This window comes from Hypanus sabinus, chromosome X1 (genome assembly GCF_030144855.1).
Source record: "Hypanus sabinus isolate sHypSab1 chromosome X1, sHypSab1.hap1, whole genome shotgun sequence".
NCBI lineage: Eukaryota > Metazoa > Chordata > Chondrichthyes > Myliobatiformes > Dasyatidae > Hypanus > Hypanus sabinus.
Window position 1 is genome coordinate 13,389,610 of NC_082738.1, and position 20,344 is coordinate 13,409,953.

General features: G+C 42.5%; 1 protein-coding gene across 2 annotated transcripts in view; it reads right to left on the reverse strand.

The window, feature by feature from the left end:
- cers5 (ceramide synthase 5) overlaps positions 1-20,344 on the reverse strand; it is a 123,442-nt gene that overhangs the window by 40,330 nt on the left and 62,768 nt on the right. For both annotated transcript variants that reach the window (XM_059955824.1, XM_059955825.1), the window contains one exon: positions 1,071-1,121. In XM_059955824.1, the coding sequence (XP_059811807.1) occupies positions 1,071-1,121 (51 nt within the window). The remainder of the gene's footprint in view (positions 1-1,070; positions 1,122-20,344) is intronic.

Here is a 20,344-nt window from a genome sequence, read left to right on the forward strand (position 1 = left end):
GAAATCAACCTTGGTCCCCAGATGTAAAGAGGCATGCAACTGAATACCCACAGGAAATATACTGTTTTAAAAAGTGCATAGATTAAAAAGTACAAGATAATCCTTCTAAGAAAAAAGTATCAAGTTAGTAATTAGTCTCAGCTTATTAACACAAAATGGGTGCGGTTTTATCAGTAACTTGTTTGGCAATAATAACCAGTCATTTCTGTTTCTGTGACATCAACTTATGACACTGCAGTACTGATCAATATAATTCCTGTGCAAAAGGCGTAACTTCAGGGACTGGAGCACAACAGAATGATCATTATCTGCTGTACTGTTAAAGTAACTGGGCTATCTGAGGAAAGTTATCCCACTTTACACTGTCAGCTGCTAGCTGCTCACAGCAGTTGTGACAATGATCTTCTAACTATGACAAGAAACCAAAGACTTAATCACACATTTTAAAAAGAAGAATTAAGGAAAAATTAAAAGTTTGCTAAAAATTACATTGAACACCGAAAGCCAAAGAGGAGCTCTGATCAAAGACAATTGTTCAGAGAATCAACATTTCTTTTTAAATTTTAGAAGTAAGCAAATAGAAAGAGGCCTAGGCATTGCATACAAGACTTGGGACATCACGTTGCAGATGTATAAAACATTGGTTCAACTGCACTTAGAGTACTGTATACAATTCTGGTTGCCACACTACAGGAAGGATGTGGTAACATTAGAAATTGCAAAAGAGATTCACCAAGATGTTGCCAAGAATGGAGGGCTTTATTTACAAATATACATTTGACAATAGAAAGCACAGGTTTACAGAGAGGGAAGAAATTTAAAGAAGATTTAGGGGTATGTTTTCCTACAGATAGTGCTGAGTATACTGGACAAGCTGGCAGAAGGGGTAGTAGCAGCAGATGCTTACTTTGGACAGGTACTTGCATAGGAAAGATGTAAAGGATTACAGACCTAATGGAGATAAACAGGATTTGCAGAGATAGTGTCATGATTAGCATGGACAAAGGTGGGCCACAGGGCCTGAAAATTTCTATCATTGGATGACAGCATTTCTGTTATTCAACTCTCACCTGATATGGGTAGTTGTACCAGCAATGTCGCGTATCCCAGAACCAGGGAGCCTGAAAGAAAGCAGAGGCTTAGGTTGGTTCTGCAATGACCATTTGATGGACTGGTGGTCAATTGAAAAAAAAATTAGAAATGTTCTTTTCTTCAAGTGCCCTCTTGTTCCCCCAGCAGTTTTCATTCCTCTTTATGGCAGTAACTCAGATGCCAGCAACACTCAGTAGCTCATCCTCATTGAATTCACCACTGAGTTAGGAGAGCCAAAGTTAAACACTGACCCAACAAAAGGGGATGGGGCAATTAATACCACTGAGAGCCCAAGCCTGTCTAGCCAGCCCTTTACATGAATTTTGAGCTAAAAAATGCACAGCCCCAAAACCCTAGCATCAGTATTACACATTCATTGAAAACAAATTTTGAAAAAGACAGCCATAACCAGGACCTTATTACCACCCACAGTGGAGCAGATTCCTCACTCTATTTAAAGAAAGCCATCTCACCAGAGTCTAATGGTAATGGATTGAAGCTGCACTATAGCACAGAATCCATGCTGATGCACTAACTCCAGTACTGAAGCAGTGTTAGACTTGTTGTCATTGAGAGGAGGAACTTAAATTGAGGACTGCAGAGAAAGATTCCAGTGCACTTTCAAGTATCTAGTCCAATACTTATCTCTCAAAAGGGATAATACTTACCCTCATTTACCTCATTGCTGACTGTGGGAGCTTGTTTAGCAAAACTTGATTGCTGGATTTCTTTGCAACTGTGCCACTTTTCAAAACCTGGCTGCCCATTCACTGTCAACATCTTAGAAGCTCTTTGGTCAAGGACTGTAACTGGCAGGCAAACACCTTTATAACAAGTGGCACCAATGGGCAGCACCAAAGTCAATCCCAGCCAAGTGGTGGTGCAACTCACCAGGGTTATGGCAGTGTAGCAGTTACCATAATGCTTTACAGCACCAGCTATTGGAGTTCAGTTCATGCCACTGTCTACAAGAAGTTTGTACATTCTCCCTGTGACCCCATGGGTTTCCTCCCACATTCCAGACTTACAGGTTAACAAGATGTTGGCACTGGAAGCACAGAGGTACTTGCACCTACTCTGACTGTGTTGGTCATTGATGTAAACAATGCATTTCACTGTGTCAATGATTGCATGACAAATAAAGTTCATTGTTTAATCTTTTCCTTTTCTCTTTTTATTGCTATGCAAATGTTTAAAACCCATGGTGACAGAACCAGTAGAAACCGAAACACGTCACTGTGCTGGAGTCCCACAGGAGGAAGGGAGGGACACTGGGTTAACTCCCAACTGTTGGCCAAACCCAACAAATGAGAGCTACTTATGGCAGCTGGAAAAATACCACTGGAGACTTGACAGCAGATTAATAGACCCTCCTTTCTAGTTGCTGGGAGATCATTCCCAGAGGGACTAGGATAAGGACCAAACAGAAAGAAAAATAACTGATTAAGAGCTCTACGCAGTGTACACCTAGCCTGGATAGCTTGCAAAGCTGGAGGTTTACTCTCCAGTGTGGCCCAAGTTAGTTGTTCAATCAGGTATGTTGGTTTCATGCCTGCTGGGCTAATAGAGGACTGTGTTAGAAAGCACATGAAATTCCCTGTCACTTCTCTCCCAGCCTGCAAACATTAGATATTCGGCAAATTTATTTGAAATAACACTGGTGGGGGTGCACCTGTATAGTATTGATTCCATTTTACAATAGAATACTGTTAATAAAGAGCAGCCAAAGAATACATGGAATTGGCTCAGATCCAAATAATTCCTATTTGTTCCTGTAACTCAGAACAAAGTTAATGCTGAAGACACTGGAAGAAAAAGTTCAACCTCATCAAGATGGCTACCTGAGACAGACTAATAAAAACACCAGGACAGGGCACAGAGCCAGCTATTTATAGAACAGCACTCGTTTGCCTTGAGTGAAAGCACAAAACTTTTGTCTTAGACTTGAATCAATTCTGCCTTTGTCATATGATTTCAAAGACATAGGGGTTAGCGTTAGCAAGTTGTGGGCATCCTATGGTGACACGGGGGATGCCCCCAGCACATCCTCAAACTATATTGCTCATTGACAAACATTATTTCACTACATGTTTCCATACATATGTGGCAATTTGAGCTAATAGATATAGCTCTAGGAAAGCATTACAGCACTTAAAGGTCAGAAGCACATTTGAGCTTCAGTGTAGAATAAGGAATCACTCCCAGACCCTGTACAAACAGTTGTACTTCCAGAGCCAGTGTTGGTCAGACTTCCTAAAGCTGTTTAGATGAGTTCACAGAAGACCCCTTGCTTTGCAAGACATAGAATCACATTACTGTGTCATTCAGCAAGTAGCTGGAGAACTGGGATATGCAGAGGAAGGCAAGCACTGAGCACAATCTGTGGTTAGCGATTATCAGACAAAGCAGCCAGACAGGATAAGCACTGCCTCAGGGACAGAGCCAAATAGTTGGGTCAGCCAGGATTTCCACTCCCCATAACTGCTCATTAGAAGTATACTTTTAAATTCTGTTCCTGGAACATGGGTGACACACGCAAGGTCTCATTCACTGGTTCCCCTCAGTTGCCCCAAGAGGACAGTAAATAGTTTCCTCTAACACTATGGCTCACATATTGATGCTTTACTTCACTTTGTTATTGTCAAGGAACCCCTGGATTCTAACCCAGTAACTATGAAGAAATACACATCCAATTTAGGACAGCCAGGGACAATGCTTCCTCTATGGTGGTGCTGCTCTTGCATTTCACACCAAGAGGGATGGATCATAAAGGAGGCAGGGCACTTAAATAGTAGGTATCTACTACACTGAATTCTCAGTAAACAACTGAGAATCAGGCAGATCCTAGTTTTGGATGAGAATTGCAGTGGCAAGCCAGAAAGTGAACTATCCATTAACTCCTCCCACCACCCCACAACCTTCCAAGTCTTGTAGAATCTAAGAAAGCTTCTAGGAAGATGGTGAGTTGTTCATTCATTCTAGATCACCCAGGTAGTCATAATGCCCTAGCTTGCACGTTGACCAAGTCTCACTGCAGGCTGTGCCTTCTCCTGGGCTTCTGTTAACCTGGCAACAGCACCAGGGTCAAATTTGAGTGCCACTTGGACAGTGCATTGAAGGATGCACAATACTTGTGGAATTATACCCTTTTGCGTGGGTGAAGAGAAAACTTGCAGAGAAAGAACCAACATGAACATCCTCAAAGACAAGATACCATACCAAGCTTGATGGTAGAAGGAGCAAGGCACAGGCAGCAAGAATATTCTAAAAAAAAAATCAAAGTTGAACACAAACGCAAGGCATCTCTTGCATACATTGTAATTAGATTGTGCATTAAAGCAAGGGTACAATACTCACTGCCAGAACCAATGCATTGGGACTTATTTCAATTTACTGCTTCCTGGATAGCATCTCCTATTGGAGTTGGCCAATGGTTTGTCTTTGCATTTTAATTTCAATTTGTACAGCATTTTCATCTTGGCCACAGACCCAAAGTTAAGAAATCTAGACAGAAAAAGTAAATACACTAAAACAGGGGCAATGAAGTAAATAAGGTATGTAGACAACAAATGTAGAAAACCTCGAATCAGCAGATGGTGAGCCATTTTGAACATCCTGAAAGTTTTCTGATCTCTATACCGCCACCAAAAAAAATACTGGAAATCAGAAATAAAAACCAAATATGTTAAAAATACTTGAGTTGGGCAACATCTGTGAAGACAAACAGAATTCAGGTCTTTGACATAAAAGGTCACTATTTCTCCTTCTACAGATGCTGCCAGACCCGATCACCATTTCCAGCAATGCTTTTGTTTCACCTTTCTATGAATGTTGCTTTCCTTTCTACTAAACTGGTACTTCCCCCATCACTGAAGGGAGAAACTGAGGGGCCGAACTGCTTGATTCTCCATTCATTTTCTACATTTTCACTGGCTGAACAAGAATTGCAGGCTGGTGGAGAAACCTGAAGAGGAGACTGTATGGTGTATTACACAAAGAAATCTACTAAAGGAGAGTTCACAGTAACAGATTCCACAAGCTAAGAGTAAACTAATGCATTTGGATATTAAGGGTAATAACATCTCCACCTTGCTGACAATCAATTGGATCCTTGACTTCCTAACCAGAAGACCACAGTTTGTGTGCATTGGTGATAACATATCCTCCTTGCTGATTATCAACACTGGCACACCTCAGGGGTGTGTGCTTAGCCCACTGCTCTACTCTCTCTATACACATGACTGTGTGGCTAGGCATAGCTCAAATACCATCTGTAAATTTGCTGACGATACAACCAATGTTGGTAGAATCTCAGGTGGTGACAAGAGGGTGTACAGGAGCGAGATATACCAACTAGTGGAGTGGTGTCACAGTAACAACCTGGCACTTAACGTCAGTAAGACCAAAGAGCTGATTGTGGACTTCAGGAAGGGCAAGACAAGGGAACACAAAACAATCCTCAGCAGGATCAGAGGTAGAGAGAGTGAGCAATTTCAAATTCCTGGGTGTCAAGATCTCTGAGGATTTAACTTAGTCCCAACATATCAATGCAACTATAAAGGGGCAAGACCAGCTACATTTCATTAGAAGTTTGAGGAGATTTGGTTCATCACCCAAAACACTCGAAAGTTTTTATAGGTATACTGTGGAGAGCATTCTAACAAGTTGCACAGAACCAAAAGCTGTAGAGTTGCATCTTGAGTACTAGCCTCCATAGTACCCAAGACATCTTCAAGGAGCAGTGTCTCAAAAGCAGCTTCTATCATCAAGGGCCTCCGCTATCCAGGACATTCCATATTCTCACTGTTACCATCAGGAAGTAGGTAGAGAAGCCCAAAAGCACACTCAACCATTCAGGAACAGCTTCTTCCCCTCTGCCATACAATTTCTAAATAGATATTGGAACCTGTAAACACTATATATTTTTAAAGTCTGTTTCTTTGCACAACTTATCTTAATTAGCTATTTAATATACACACTTACTGTAATTCAGTTTTCCTATATTTATTTTGGATTGCATTGCACTGCTACCAATGTTAACAAATTTCACAACATACACTGGTGATACCAAACCAGATTCTGACTTCCTAGAAATCAGAGATAAAAAGCAACACTGATATTAACATTGGGAATTTCATTGAGTTTAAACATTAACTTTGTTCCTCTCTCCGTAGATACTGCCCATTTCCAGCATCCTTTTTTGACTTATTTTTAAAGAACACTGATGCAGACCTTGAATGTTGCAAGAGTCTGCTTCTTCACAAGAGGAAGGTGGACAGCTGGAGTAGTGCATGTATGGAATTAAATTTTGCAAGAGACTACCAGGCAGTCAGACACCAGCAATGGCTCTCCATGCACTGACGTATCAACCACACCAAGGAACTGAAAGGAAAACAAACCAAAAAAAAAGCAGCACAGGCTTGATTGAATCGAATTTACTTTATTTCTTACATTCTTCACATACATGGGTAAAAATCTTTACATCTCCAATTAAATGTGCAATCACAGTAATTTATAATACAAACCCCATTTCCAGAAAAGTTGGGATATTTTCCAAAATGCAATAAAACAAAAATCTGTGCTATGTTAATTCATGCGAACCTTTATTTAACTGACAAAAGTACAAAGAAAAGATTTTCAATAGTTCTACTGGCCAACTTAATTGTATTTTGTAAATATACACAAATTTAGAATTTGATGGCTGCAACACACTCAACAAAAGTTAAAATAAGATTGAAAAGTGCACAGAATATTCAAGTAACACCAGTTTGGAAGACTCCACATTAAGCAGGCTAATTGGTAGCAGGTGAGGTATCATGACTGGGTATAAAAGTAGCATCCATCAAAGGCTCAGTCTTTGCAAGCAAGGATGGGTCGTGGCTCACCCCTTTGTGCCAAAATTCGTGAGATAATTGTTAGTCAGTTCAAAAAGAGCATTTCCCAATGCAAGACTGCAGAGAATTTAGGTCTTTCAACATCTACAGTACATAATATTGTGAAAAGATTCAGAGAATTCAGAGACATCTCAGTGTGTAAAGGGCAAGGTCGGAAACCACTGTTGAATGTGCGTGATCTTCTAACCCTCAGGCAGCACTGCCTAAGAAACCGTCATGCTACTGAGACAATTATAGCCACCTGGGCTCGGGAGTACTTCGCAAAACCATTGTCACTTAACACAGTCTATCGCAGCATCCAGAAATGCAACTTGAAACTGTATTATGCAAGGAGGAAGCCATACATCAACTATGCAGAAACGCTGGCGAGTTTCAGCTCATCTCAGATGGACTGAAAGACTGTGGAACCGTGCGTTGTGGTCAGATGAGTCCACATTTCAACTAGTTTTCGGAAAAATGGGCGCCGAGTTCTCTGTGCCAAAAATGAAAATGACCATCCTGATTGTTATCAGTGAAAGGTGCAAAAGCCAGCATCTGTGATAGTACGTGGGTGCATCAGTGCCCACAGCATGGGTGAGTTGCATGTATGTGAAGGTACCATTGTCTCTGAGGCGTACATTAGGATTTTAGAGAGACATATGTTGCCATCAAGGCGACGTCTCTTCCCGGGACGTCCATGCTTATTTCAGCAGGACAATGCCAGACCACATTCTGCAGGCTACAACAGCGTGACTTTGTAGACACAGTACATGTGCTTGACTGGCCTGCTGCAGTCCAGATCTATCTCTTATTGAAAATGTATGGTGCATCATGAAGAGGAGAATCAGACAACGGAGACTACGGACTGTTGAGCAGTTAAGTCTTATATCAAGCAAGAATGGGCAAAATTTCCAATTGCAAATCTACTACAATTAGTATCCTCAGTTCCAAAATGATTATAAAGTGGTATTAAAAGGAAAGGTGATGTAACACAATGGTAAACATGCCTCTGTCCCAACTTTTGTTGAGTGTGTTGCAGACATCAAATTCTAAACTTGTATATTTTTACAAAATACAATTAAGTTGGTCAGTAAAACTATTGAAAATCTTTTCTTTGTACTTTTGTCAGTTAAATAAAGGTTCACATGAATTAACATATCACAGATTTTTGTTTTTATTGCATTTTGGAAAATATCCCAACTTTTCTGGAAATGGGGTTTGTAAGTAGAACAGTCAAAGTAATATAGAGTACACTCAAATCGGCATGAGTTAATCAGTCTGATGACCTGGTGGAAGAAGCTGTCCTGGAGCCTGTTGGTCCTGGCTTTTATGGTAGCAGCTGGAATAGATTGCGGTTGGGGTGGCTCAGGTCCCCAATGATCCAACAGGCCCTTTTTACACACATCTTTGTAAATATCCTGAATAGTGGGAAGTTCACATTTACAGATGCACTGGGCGGTCCACACCACTCTCTGCAGAGTCTTGCGATTAAGGGAGGTCCAGTTCCCATTCTAGACAGTGATGCAGCCAGTCAGGATGCTCTCAATTGTGCCCCTGTAGAAAGTTCTTAAGATTTGGGGTCCATACCAAACTTCCTCAACTGTCTGAGGTGAAAGAGGCACTGTTGTGCCTTTTTCACCACACAGCCGGTGTGTACAGACCACGTGTGGTCCCCGGTGATGTGGATGCCAAGGAACTTAAAGCTGTTCACCCTCTCAACTCCAGATCCATTGATGTCAATAGGGGTGAGCCCATCTCCATTCCTCCTGCAATCCACAACCAGCTCCTTTGTTTTTGCAACATTGAGGGACAGGTTGTTTTCTTGTCACCACTGTGTCAGGGTAATGACTTCTTCCCTGTAGGCAACCTTGTTATTGTTTGAGATGAGGCCAATCAATGTAGTGTCCTCTGCAAATTTAATTAGCAGATTAGAGCTGTTGGTGGTAATACAGTCACGGCTACACAGGGAGTAAAAGGAGGGGACTCCATACACAGCCCTGAGGGGCTCCTGTATTGAGAGTCAGAGGGGTGGAGGTGAGGGAGCCCACTCTTACAACCAGCTGGCAATCTGATGAGCTCAAGTCCCTGATTTTCCACCAGGTTCAATTTCTCATTAATTCAATGATATGGTGCACAGACACACGGTGCTACATAATCTAATTTCTAGCCCCTTGTTTTAGTTGAATAAGGAACCCAGTTTGAAATTCAGCAACATCCATAAAAGTCAGTTCTATGACTATAACTTACATTATGAAAGAGGATTTCTGGATCATTAGTGGGGTGGGGGGGGGGGAGAGAAAGAGTTAAGTTATTGCTGTGGAAATTCCTTCCACTGACTGCAACATTCCTCATGAAGCACAGAACTTTTACCTTTGCCAACAGTATTGCAAGCACTCACTAGTTGCCCAGGTTTCCTTGATCTGTTTGTTATTAAAATTTGCTTCACTTCCCTGGGAGAGGTCCTATTTTTTTGGGGGGGGGGGTGGTGGAGGAGAAAGAAAAGCCTGGAGGATCAGCATCCTAGCACATAACTTCACTGTGTGGAATGGTAACAATGAAGAGCACATGACAAAGGGACTACAGCAGCACATTCTGAAAATAAGATTAGTAACTGTGCAAGAAATCCAGATGCAGTGAAAAGAAAAGGACTTCCAGGGTGGTTATCTCTGGTTTGCTTCCAGTTCCTTGTGCTGGAGAGGGCAGGAACAGGGAGATAATGGATCTGAGTGTGTGGCTGAGGAACTGGTGCAGGAAGCAAGGATTTACATTCTTGGACCACTGGGATCTGTTTTGGGGTAGGGATGAATTGTACAAAAGGGACGGGTTGCACCTTAATAGGCGGGGGACCAGCATTCTGGCAGACAGGTTTGCCACTGCAACACGGATGTGTTTAAACTAAGTAGTGGGGGGGGGGGGGGGAGAGGGGATGAACTGGAAATATAAGGATGGAGTTAAAGGGAAAGTGAAAATAAGTTAAAAAGGACAACAGGATCAATGGAGTAGAAAGCTCAAGAAGAGATCATACAGTATGGCCAAATGAAATAGGAATTGATATGAAAGGAGAGGGCAGTACTGAATTAAAAGTATTATATATGAATGCACGAAGTACAAGTAGAAGAGCTTGAGGCTCAGTGGAAATTAGCAAGTACAATGTTGTGGGAATAACAGAGACACGGCTTCAAACAGACAGGGCCTGAGAAATGAATATTCAAGTTATACATCTTATCGAAAGGACAGACTGACTGGCAGAGGGGGTGGGGTGGCTCTGTTGGTGAGGAATGATATTCAGTCCCTTGCAAGGGGGGCATAGAATCAGGGGATGTAGAGTCAGTATGGATAGAACTGAGAAATTCTAAGGGTAGAAAGACCCTATTGGGAGTTATCTACAGGCCCCCAAACAACAGTCTGGATATAGGGTGTAAGTTGAATGAAGAGTTAAAATTGGCATGTCGCAAAGGTAATGATACAGTTGTCATGGGGGATTTCAACATGCAGGTAGACTGGGAGAATCAGAATGGTACTGGACCCCAAGAAAGGGAGTTTGTGGAGTGCCTCCGAGATGGATTCTTAGAACAGCTTGTACTGGAGCCTACCAGGGAGAAGGCAATTCTAGATTTAGTGTTGGGCAATGAACCGGATTTGATCAGGGACCTCGAGGTAAAGGAACCATTAGGAGGTAGTGACCATAATATGATATGTTTTAACCTACAATTTGAGAAGGAGAAGGGAAAATCGGATGTGTCAGTATTACAGTTGAACAAAGGGAACTATGGAGCTATGAGGGAGGAGCTGGCCAAAGTTCAATGGAACAATACCCTAGCAGGGAAGACAGTGGAACAAAAATGGCAGGTATTTCTGGGAATAATGCAGAAGGTGCAGGAAAGGTTCATTCCAAAGAGGAAGAAAGATCCTAAGGGGAGTAAGGGGTGGCCGTGGCTGACGAGGGAAGTAAAGGGCAGTATAAAAATAAAAGAGAAGTATAACAAAGATGAGCGGGAAACCTGAGGACTGGGAAGCTTTTAAAGAGCAACAGAAGATAACAAAAAAGGCAATACGCCAAGAAAAAAAATGAGGTACGAAGGTAAACTAGCCAAGAATATAAAGGAGAGGATAGTAAAAGCTTCTTTAGGTTTGTGAATAGCAAAAAAATAGTTAAGACCAAAATTGGGCCATTGAAGACAGAAACGGGTGAATTTATTATGGGGAACAAGGAAATGGCAGATGAGTTGAACAGGTACTTTGGATCTGTCTTCACTAGGGAAGACACAAACAATCTTCCAGATGTAATAGTGGCCAAAGGAACTAGGGTAAAGGATGAACTGAAGGAAATTTATATTAGGCAAGAAACGGTGTTGGATAGACTGTTGAGTCTGAAGGCTGGTCTGCATCCCAGGGTACTTAAAGAGGTGGCTCTAGAAACAGTGGACACATCGGTAATCATTTTCCAATGTTCTATAGATTCAGGAACAGTTCCTGCTGATTGGAGGGTGGCTAATGTTGTCCCACTTTTCAAGAAAGGAGGGAGAGAGAGAACAGGGAATTATACACCAGTTAGTCTGACGTCAGTGGTGGGAAAGATGCTGGAGTCAATTATAAAAGAAGAAATTACGACACATTTGGATAGCAGTAGAAGGATCAGTCCGAGTCAGCATGGATTTGTGAAGGGAAAATCATGCTTGACTAATCTTCTGGAGTTTTTTTTTTGAGGATGTAACTATGAAAATGGACAAAGGAGAGCCAGTGGATGTAGTGTACCTGGACTTCCAGAAAGCTTTTGATAAGGTCCCACATAGGAGATTAGTGGGCAAAATTAGGGCACATGGTATTGGGGGCAGAGTACTGACAAGGATTGAAAATTGGCTGGCTGACAGGAAACAAAGAGTAATGATTAACGGGTCCCTTTCGGAATGGCAGGCTGTGACCAGTGGGGTACCGTAAGGTTCGGTGCTGGGACCGCAGCTGTTTACAATATACATTAATGATTTAGATGAAGGGATTAAAAGTAACATTAGCAAATTTGCTGATGACACAAAGCTGGGTGGCAGTGTGAAATGTCAGGAGGATGTTATGAGAATGCAGGGTGACTTGGACAGGTTGGGCGAGTGGGCAAATGTATGGCAGATGCAGTTTAATGTGGATAAATGTGAGGTTATCCACTTTGATGGCAAGAACAGGAAGGCAGATTACTATCCAAATGGAGTCAAGTTAGGAAAAGGGGAAGTACAACGAGATCTTGGTGTTCTTGTACATCAGTCAATGAAAGCAAGCATGCAGGTACAGCAGGCAGTGAAGAAAGCTAATGGCATGCTGGCTTTTATAACAAGAGGAATTGAGTATAGGAGTAAAGAGGTCCTTCTGCAGCTGTACAAGGCCCTAGTGAGACTCCACCTGGAGTATTGTGTGCAGTTTTGGTCTCCAAATTTGAGGAAGGACATTCTTGCTATTGAGGGAGTGCAGCGTAGGTTCACAAGGTTAACTCCCGGAATGTCGGGACTGTCATATGTTGAAAGATTGGAGCGAATGGGCTTGTATACACTGGAATTTAGAAGGATGAGAGGGGATCTGATTGAGACATAAGATTATTAAGGGATTGGACACACTGGCGGCAGGAAGCATGTTCCCGCTGATGGGTGAGTCGAGCCTTCCGCCCTGCTCTGCTGGGTGAGAAGCTGACAGTGATGCAGGTGGATGCTTCCCTGGTGTCATTGATTATTGATTACCTGACTGGCAGACCACAGTACGTGCACTTGCAACACTGTGTGTCAGACAGAGTGGTCAGCAGCACTGGGGCTCCACAGAGGACTGTCCTGTCTCCCTTTCTCTTCACCATCTACACCTCGGACTTCAACTACAACACAAAGTCTTGCCATCTTCAGAAGTTTTCTGATGACTCTGCCATAGTTGGATGCATCAGCAGGGGAGATGAGGCTGAGTACAGGGCTATGGTGGGAAATTTTGTCACATGGTGTGAGCAGAATAATCTGCAGCTTAATGTGAAAAAGATTAAGGAGCTGGTGGTGGACCTGAGGAGGGCTAAGGCACCGGTGACCCCTGTTTCCATCCAAGGGGTCAGTGTGAACATGCTGGAGGATTACAGATACCTGGGGATACGAATAGACAATAAATTGGACTGGTCAAAGAACAGTGAGGCTGTCTACAAGAAGGGTCAGAGCTGTCTCTATTTCCTGAGGAGACTGAGGACCTTTAACATTTGCCGGATGATGCTGAGGATGTTCTACGAGGCTGTGGTGACCAGTGCTATCATGTTTGCTGTTGTGTGCTGGGGCAGCAGGCTGAGGGTAGCAGACACCAACAGAATCAACAAACTCATTCGTAAGGCCAGTGATGTGGGGGTGGAACTGGACTCTCTGACAGTGATGTCTGAAAAGAGGATGCTGTCCAAGTTGCATGCCATCTTGAACAATGTCTCCCATCCACTCCATAATGTACTGGTTAGGCACAGGAGTACATTCAGCCAGAGACTCATTCCACCAAGATGTAACACTGAGCATCATAGGAAGTCATTCCTGCCTGTGGCCATCAAACTTTACAACTCCTCCCTCGGAGTGTCAGACATCCTGAGCCAATAGGCTGGTCCTGGACTTATTTCCACTTGGAATAATTTACTTAATATTATTTATGGTTTTATATTGCTATATTTCTTCACTATTCTTGGTTGGTGCGGCTGTAATGAAACCCAATTTCACTCGGGATCAATAAAGTATGTCTGTCTGTGTGGAAAGAGAGCAACGTCTCAAATCAGACAAAACGTATGGTTTCTGAGTGGCAGTGGTTCCCCATTAAGATGCAATGCCTAACCATCAAGGAAATATGACCCCAAGCAGAAGCCAATGCCCTGTGGAAGGGTGGGGAGAGAAAGTATATTTTACTACCCCAATGCACAGCCCACAATAAAGGCACTGTGGACCACAACCCTTCATTGGCTTAGCCACTAACTTAATAAGGGAACTGGGGAAGTAAATTACAAGTAGCAGCCACCCAACTGTTCAAACTTAATAAATGATGGATTTCGATGCCTACTCCTATAAACCCTGCAGGATACACAGACATTAAGAAGCATATTGCAAGTAATTTGACAATTGTGGTCTTAGACAACTTCCACATGTCGCACACAGATTTGACGGAAACAAAAATTTTTTTTTTTTTTAAAAATCACATCCTGCCCAGACTTGCCACAGTGAAGGTTGAAGAGCATTAAATATGAACAAGACTCGACTTGAGGTGGGAAACTTGAGATGGCTTGTTACAGCAGTTTTACAAAAATATTTACACTGGAGATAGAACATGGACAATAACATTGCAAACTAAATTGTGCTGTCTGGCTGCAATATTGGCAAATCCAGAAGGAAATAAAATGCTGGTCAAAAACTATTGCAAGGGTAGGTGCTTCTACTAATATTGTTTTTAAATTCAAAAGCACAAGACACCTGGCAGCTATAGCTGCTAGACTCTGGCTTACAGCAGTGCCTTGGTAGTTAGAAATTTAAAATAGTATAGCAGTCTCTTCATAACAAACAGGAGTATCTGACAATGATTAGTTCTTAAAAGTTTCCAAAAGCAAAACCAGCAATGCCCTGGATCCTTTTGTGTAAGAAAGTTCAACCAGCTGTTATGAATGTGCAGCAACTCTGAGGGGCCAAGGGGTACAAAGTAGCCCCCTCCTTTTTGAGAATCACAAGATCGCTATTAATTCGGGTCTGGAACCCAGGAAATGAGAGAGAATCCACAAGGTTTGGAATGTGTCCTGGCCTCAGCGAAAACAAAACCCCTGATAATGGCTATTGTCTCTTGGAGACGGAATTGTGTATTGAGTACGGTACTATTCATTGAAGCCCCTCGGGGATGACCAGAGTGGGCTGGTTGAGGGATTGCATCATCCCAACCTGATTGACATCTGAGACCCCGTGGGTAAGGATAAAAGAGGGTCTGGGGAACAACCCCTTTAGACACACCAGGAGAAACGCTGGAAATCCAGTGACAGCGTTTGATAGCCAAAGCCGGTGGGGCCCGTGTGCGTCCTCCCTTGCCTGGGTTGGCGGGCTCACCATGGAAGAACGGCTTAGCTAAAGCAGAGGCCACAAGTGAACGGCCACCCCAACGAGACTTCTGACTGATCGAAATCATAAAAAGGAAAGCCGGCAAGTTTCTAAAAATCTCTCTCTCTCCAACAAAAGGCTGCAGCCTGAATGAACTGAGTGACTTTTATATTTCCATCGGACAATACATTTATCCCCAGAAAACGATAGAGCCATTTCTTATTGATTATTATTATACCCGCACTTTTAGATTTAGTATTGACGACGTATATTATCTGTATGTTTGCATTGATATTATTTTTGTGTATTTTTACTAATAAATACTGTTAAAAATAGTACCAGACTTCAAAGGACCTCTCTATCTTTGCTGGTAAGTGACCCAGTTACTGGGTTCGTAACACAGCAAAGCAACAGATCAAAGCAGACGAATGGTCAATCCGGTTTAAACTAAATTGGCACCTGCATTGTACTTTTCAATGGGAAGCAAAGAGCCGTGTTGTTGTCTTGGAAAACAGTCACACTCGACTTCCTCCTTTCCCCTCTATTTGTGAATGGTACTGCAAGTTTTCTAATTCTGGGCACAAAAATTGTTGCTACTACCATACTGATGCAGAAATATATCCTCCACTGTTGCTGGCTCTAAACCCTGGAACTCCCTCCCCAACGGTATTTTGGGAGTACATTCATAAAGTTCAATAAATGTGGTTCAACACAACCTTCTGAAGGACAAGGATTCGAAACAAATGCCAGACTTACTCAGATCTTGCAAATAAATGTTCAAAGCCATTCATTAAAGATCAATGGGGGGGGGGGGGGGGGGAGAAGAAGAGAGAGAAGAGGCAGTTAATTTTGTAACTGTATTTTGAGTATTGAGGTACAAACCATAACTCTGCAACTAATTAAACATCAGCCAGTTAACAATTCAAAATATTCAATCTTGCAATAATTCCATTAAATAGTTTTGAAACTATTTTATATTTTAATACTTGAACAGTGTGTCCTTTATGGACAGCCAATGACCAATTGGTCAGAATTTTAAATAAGACCAGAAGTATGTAGAAATTAGTGATAAAATGCCAAAAATATCATGGCTTAAAAATTGCGCAACTTGCGATCTCCCTTGTACTGTGCACAGCGAGTTGCTAGAAGTAAACAGAAACAATGACCTACGTGCAGACAGAACTGGCTACTACACAATTTTATTCACCAAATCATATTGAAGAGTACAAATTGAAATGAAGAGCACAAGTTTGAATCGATGAATTCCATAGCACCACATATCAAGAGAACTGAACTAAATAAAATTGGAGTGAAGAAACAAACTGCAGGAGGACCTCAGTGGGTCAGGCAACATCAGTAGAAGCAAAATAATAGTCAACATTGAGTCGAGACACTTCATTGGGACCTGGCTGCCGAGCTTTGCGTCTGCAAGCTTCGCAGTGATTTATCCCGCTAATATGAAGAACTGAACCGAGGCTTCAGGCCTACTCCAGGGATTCTGATCCAAGGACTTAATTTGGTTCAGAATGCTGTTGCTTGCTTCTATTGTTTGCACAATTTGAATTTTCTCTTTCTCTCCACATTGGGAGTACCGTAAATTCCGGACTATAAGCCGCTACTTTTTCCCCACGCTTTGAACACTGCAGCAAAACTGCGGCCTATACTACGGTGCGGCTAATGCATGTTTTTTTTCATGCCGCCAAAAACATTTTGCCTCCTAACAGTAGACTGTTATGAATCCCATAACTGAAGAACTTACCAGCAAAGATAGAGAGGTCCGTTGAAGTCTGATGTCACTATTTTCAAACGTTTTTATTGATAAAGGGACACAAAAGTAGGGTTAATACATACATTCAGATAGTGCACATCGTCAACACTCAATCTAAAGCGCGGGTATAGTAATACTCATCATTAAGTGAGCTCTGCTGTTGTCTAGGGGTTAATAGATTGTCCGTTGGAAATACAGAAGTCACTCAAAGTCTGCAGGCCTCAGCCCTTTGAAAATCGCTGGGTTTCACGTGGGGCGACCGAGAGAGAGAGAGACTGGGGGAGAAGAGAAAGAACTTGCCGAGTCTTGATGAATCTTCCGTGAAATCGGGGGAGCGTTGGTTTCCTCTCCCCGATGTTAGTTAAAAGCGGTTTTCTGTGATTCCAGCCACAAATTCCAATCCCGGAATCTAACGCACGTGGCTTCCTTCAGAATGGCTTCCCGCTACTGCGGGAACACTCTCGTGTCTTCTTGGTGCGTCTGAGGGAGCTGTCCCCCTGAGACTCTCCTTTATACTTCCTCACGGGGTCGCAGGAGTCAATCAGGTTGGGATGATGCAATCTCTCTCTCAACCAGTCCACCTTGCCCAAGGGCTATTCACGTGGTCTTGATGAGACAATAGTCGCTGTCGTCCCGGGTGGGACGTGCAATTTGGCACGTTTCCCTCTCTCTCTCCTATGGGGTCTACTGACCCCCCCCCCCCCCTTCGACGGGTGCTCTTGCGATTCTCACAAAGGAGGGGGCTGGGATCATAGCAAGACCAATAAAATTGATGAGTAGTTCACAGAGGTCCAATGAAATTGTACAATAAATCAAGCGCACTTTCACAATTAAATTATTGTAAATCAGTCATTTGTACTCACCCTCATCAACATGGAAAACACTCGAAGAAAAGCATATGATGCAGCTTTTAAGTTAAAGGCGATCAATAACTTTTCCTGGTAGGCTGCAGTATATATATTTTTTACCAGTCGTTAGGAGATATTGGAATGTTGTTCGTGCACTGTTCAGTAAAAAAGTACACGCAACGTAATTTGTGTGTTACCGATACGTATGTATATTTAAAAGTAGCTGTGTTACAGGCACTGTTTGAAAAAAAGCATTTGCAATATGTATTTGTTTATGTTACCATACGGATTTAATTAAAAGTTAAAAAATCCTCACGTGTAATATCTTTCTGTGTAAATATCTCATATTACAACGTGGGACACCTGCGGCTTAAAATCCGGTGCGGCTTGTACAAGTACAAAGTTGATTTTCTTTCTAAAATTAGAGCGTGCGGCTTTTAATCAGGTGTGCTCTGTAGTCCGGGATCTATGGTACATCTATCTTTTTTAAATAGAACATAGAAATTAGATTATTTCGGATTTCTTGCTTTGTGGCTGTCTGTAAGCAAACAAATCTCAAGGTTGTATAATTTATACATTCTTTGATAATAAATGTACTTTGAATATTTTGAGATATTGAATTTGGTGGTGGCCAAGAGAAGTGCTAATAGAAAGACAGTGTTCTAACAGCTTCTTAGATTTCCAAGAATTAAAACCTTGGAACTTTGATACTCTAGTAGATAACTTTAGAAACATAAAAAACCTACTGCACAATACAGGCCCTTCAGTCCACAAAGCTGTGCCGCTTTTTTTTTTAAAAAGTGTGTCACACCAGTCAGCCATTCTTGTCTGGTACGTGGTGTCAGGATTTGTCTCCTTTCAGATTAACTGAGTCACGATATGAACATTCCTGACTCGACCCTTTTTAAAAAATTTATCCTTTACAAGGCCGAGAGGATAGCTCAACGCTCAACACTGCATGGATGGAGAGCATGCTCAGGGGTGGCCCGACTTGGATTCGAACTCAGGACTCTTTGCTCTGGTGTCCAGCGCTGATGCCATTGCGCCACCAGCCAGCCAAAGCTGTGCTGAACGTGTCCTTACCTTAGAACTACCTAGAGTTACCCATAGCACTATTTTTCTAAGCTCATGTATCCACCCAAAAGTCTCTTAAAAGACCATCGTTTCTGCCTCCACCACCGTCAACGGCAGCCCATTCCACGCACTCACCACTCCGAGTAAAAAAAATTACTCGACATCTCCTCTGTATCTACTCCCCAGCACCTTAAACCTGTATCTTCTTGTGGAAACCATTTCAGCTCGGGGAAAAAGCCTCTGACTATCCATACGATCAATGCCTCTCATCATCTTGTACACCTCTATCAGGTCACTTCTCATCCTCCTTCGTGCCAAGGAGAAGAGGCTGAGTTCACTCAACCTATTCTCATAAGGCATGCTCCCCAATCCAGGCAACATCCTTGTAAATCTCCTCTGCACCATTTCTATGGTTTCCACATCCTTCCTGTGGTGAGGAGACCAGAACTGAGCACAGTACTCCAAGAGGGGTCTGACCAGGGTCCTATATAGTTGCAACATTACCTCTCAGCTCCTAAACTCAATCCCAAAATTGATGAAGGCCAATACACCATACACATTCTTAACCACAGAGTCTATCTGCGCAGTAGCTTTGAGCATCCTGTGGACATGGACCCAAAGATCCCTCTGATCCTCCACACTGCCAAGAGTCTTACCATTAATACTATATTCTGCCATCATATTTGACCTACCAAAATGAACCACCTCACACTTATCTGGGTTGAACTCCATCTGCCACTTCTCAGCCCAGTTTTGCATCCTATCAATGTCCCGTTGTAACCTCTGACAGCCCTCCACACCATCCACAACACCCCCAACCTTTGTCATCAGCAAATTTACTAACCCATCCCTCCACTTCCTCATCCAGGTCACTTATAAACATCACAAAGAAAAAGGGTCCCAGAACAGATACCTGAGGAACACCACTGGTCACCAACCTCCATGCATAATATGACCCGTCTACAACCACTCTTTGCCTTCTGTGGGCAAGCCAGTTCTGGATCCACAAAGCAATGTCCCCTTGGATCCCACATCTCCTTACTTTCTCAATAAGCCTTGCATGGGGTATCTTGTCAAATGCCTTGCTGAAATCCATATACACTACATCCACTGCTTTTCCTTCATCAATGTGTTTAGTCACACCCTCAAAAAATTCAATCAGGCTTGTAAGGCATGACCTGCCCTTTACAAAGCCATGCTGACTATTCCTAATCATATTATGCCTCTCCAAATGTTCATAAATCCTACCTCTCAGGATCTTCTCCATCAACTTACCAACCATTGAAGTAAGATTTCCTAGGCTATCTCTACTCCCTGTCTTGAATAAGGGAACAACACCTGCAACACTCCAATCCTCCGGAACCTCTCCTGTCCACATTGATGATGCAAAGATCATCGCCACAGGCTCAACAATCTCCTCCCTCGCCTCCCACAGTAGCCTAGGGTACATCTCATCTGGTTCCGGCGACTTATCCAACTTGATGCTTTCCAAAAGCTCCAGCACATCCCCTTTCTTAATACCTACATGCTTAAGCTTTTCAGTCCACTGTAAGTCATCCCTACATAACAATTGTAAGCTCTTTTAAAACCTGATTCAATTTGACTGCATTTTCCTGTGTTGAGCTTGCACTG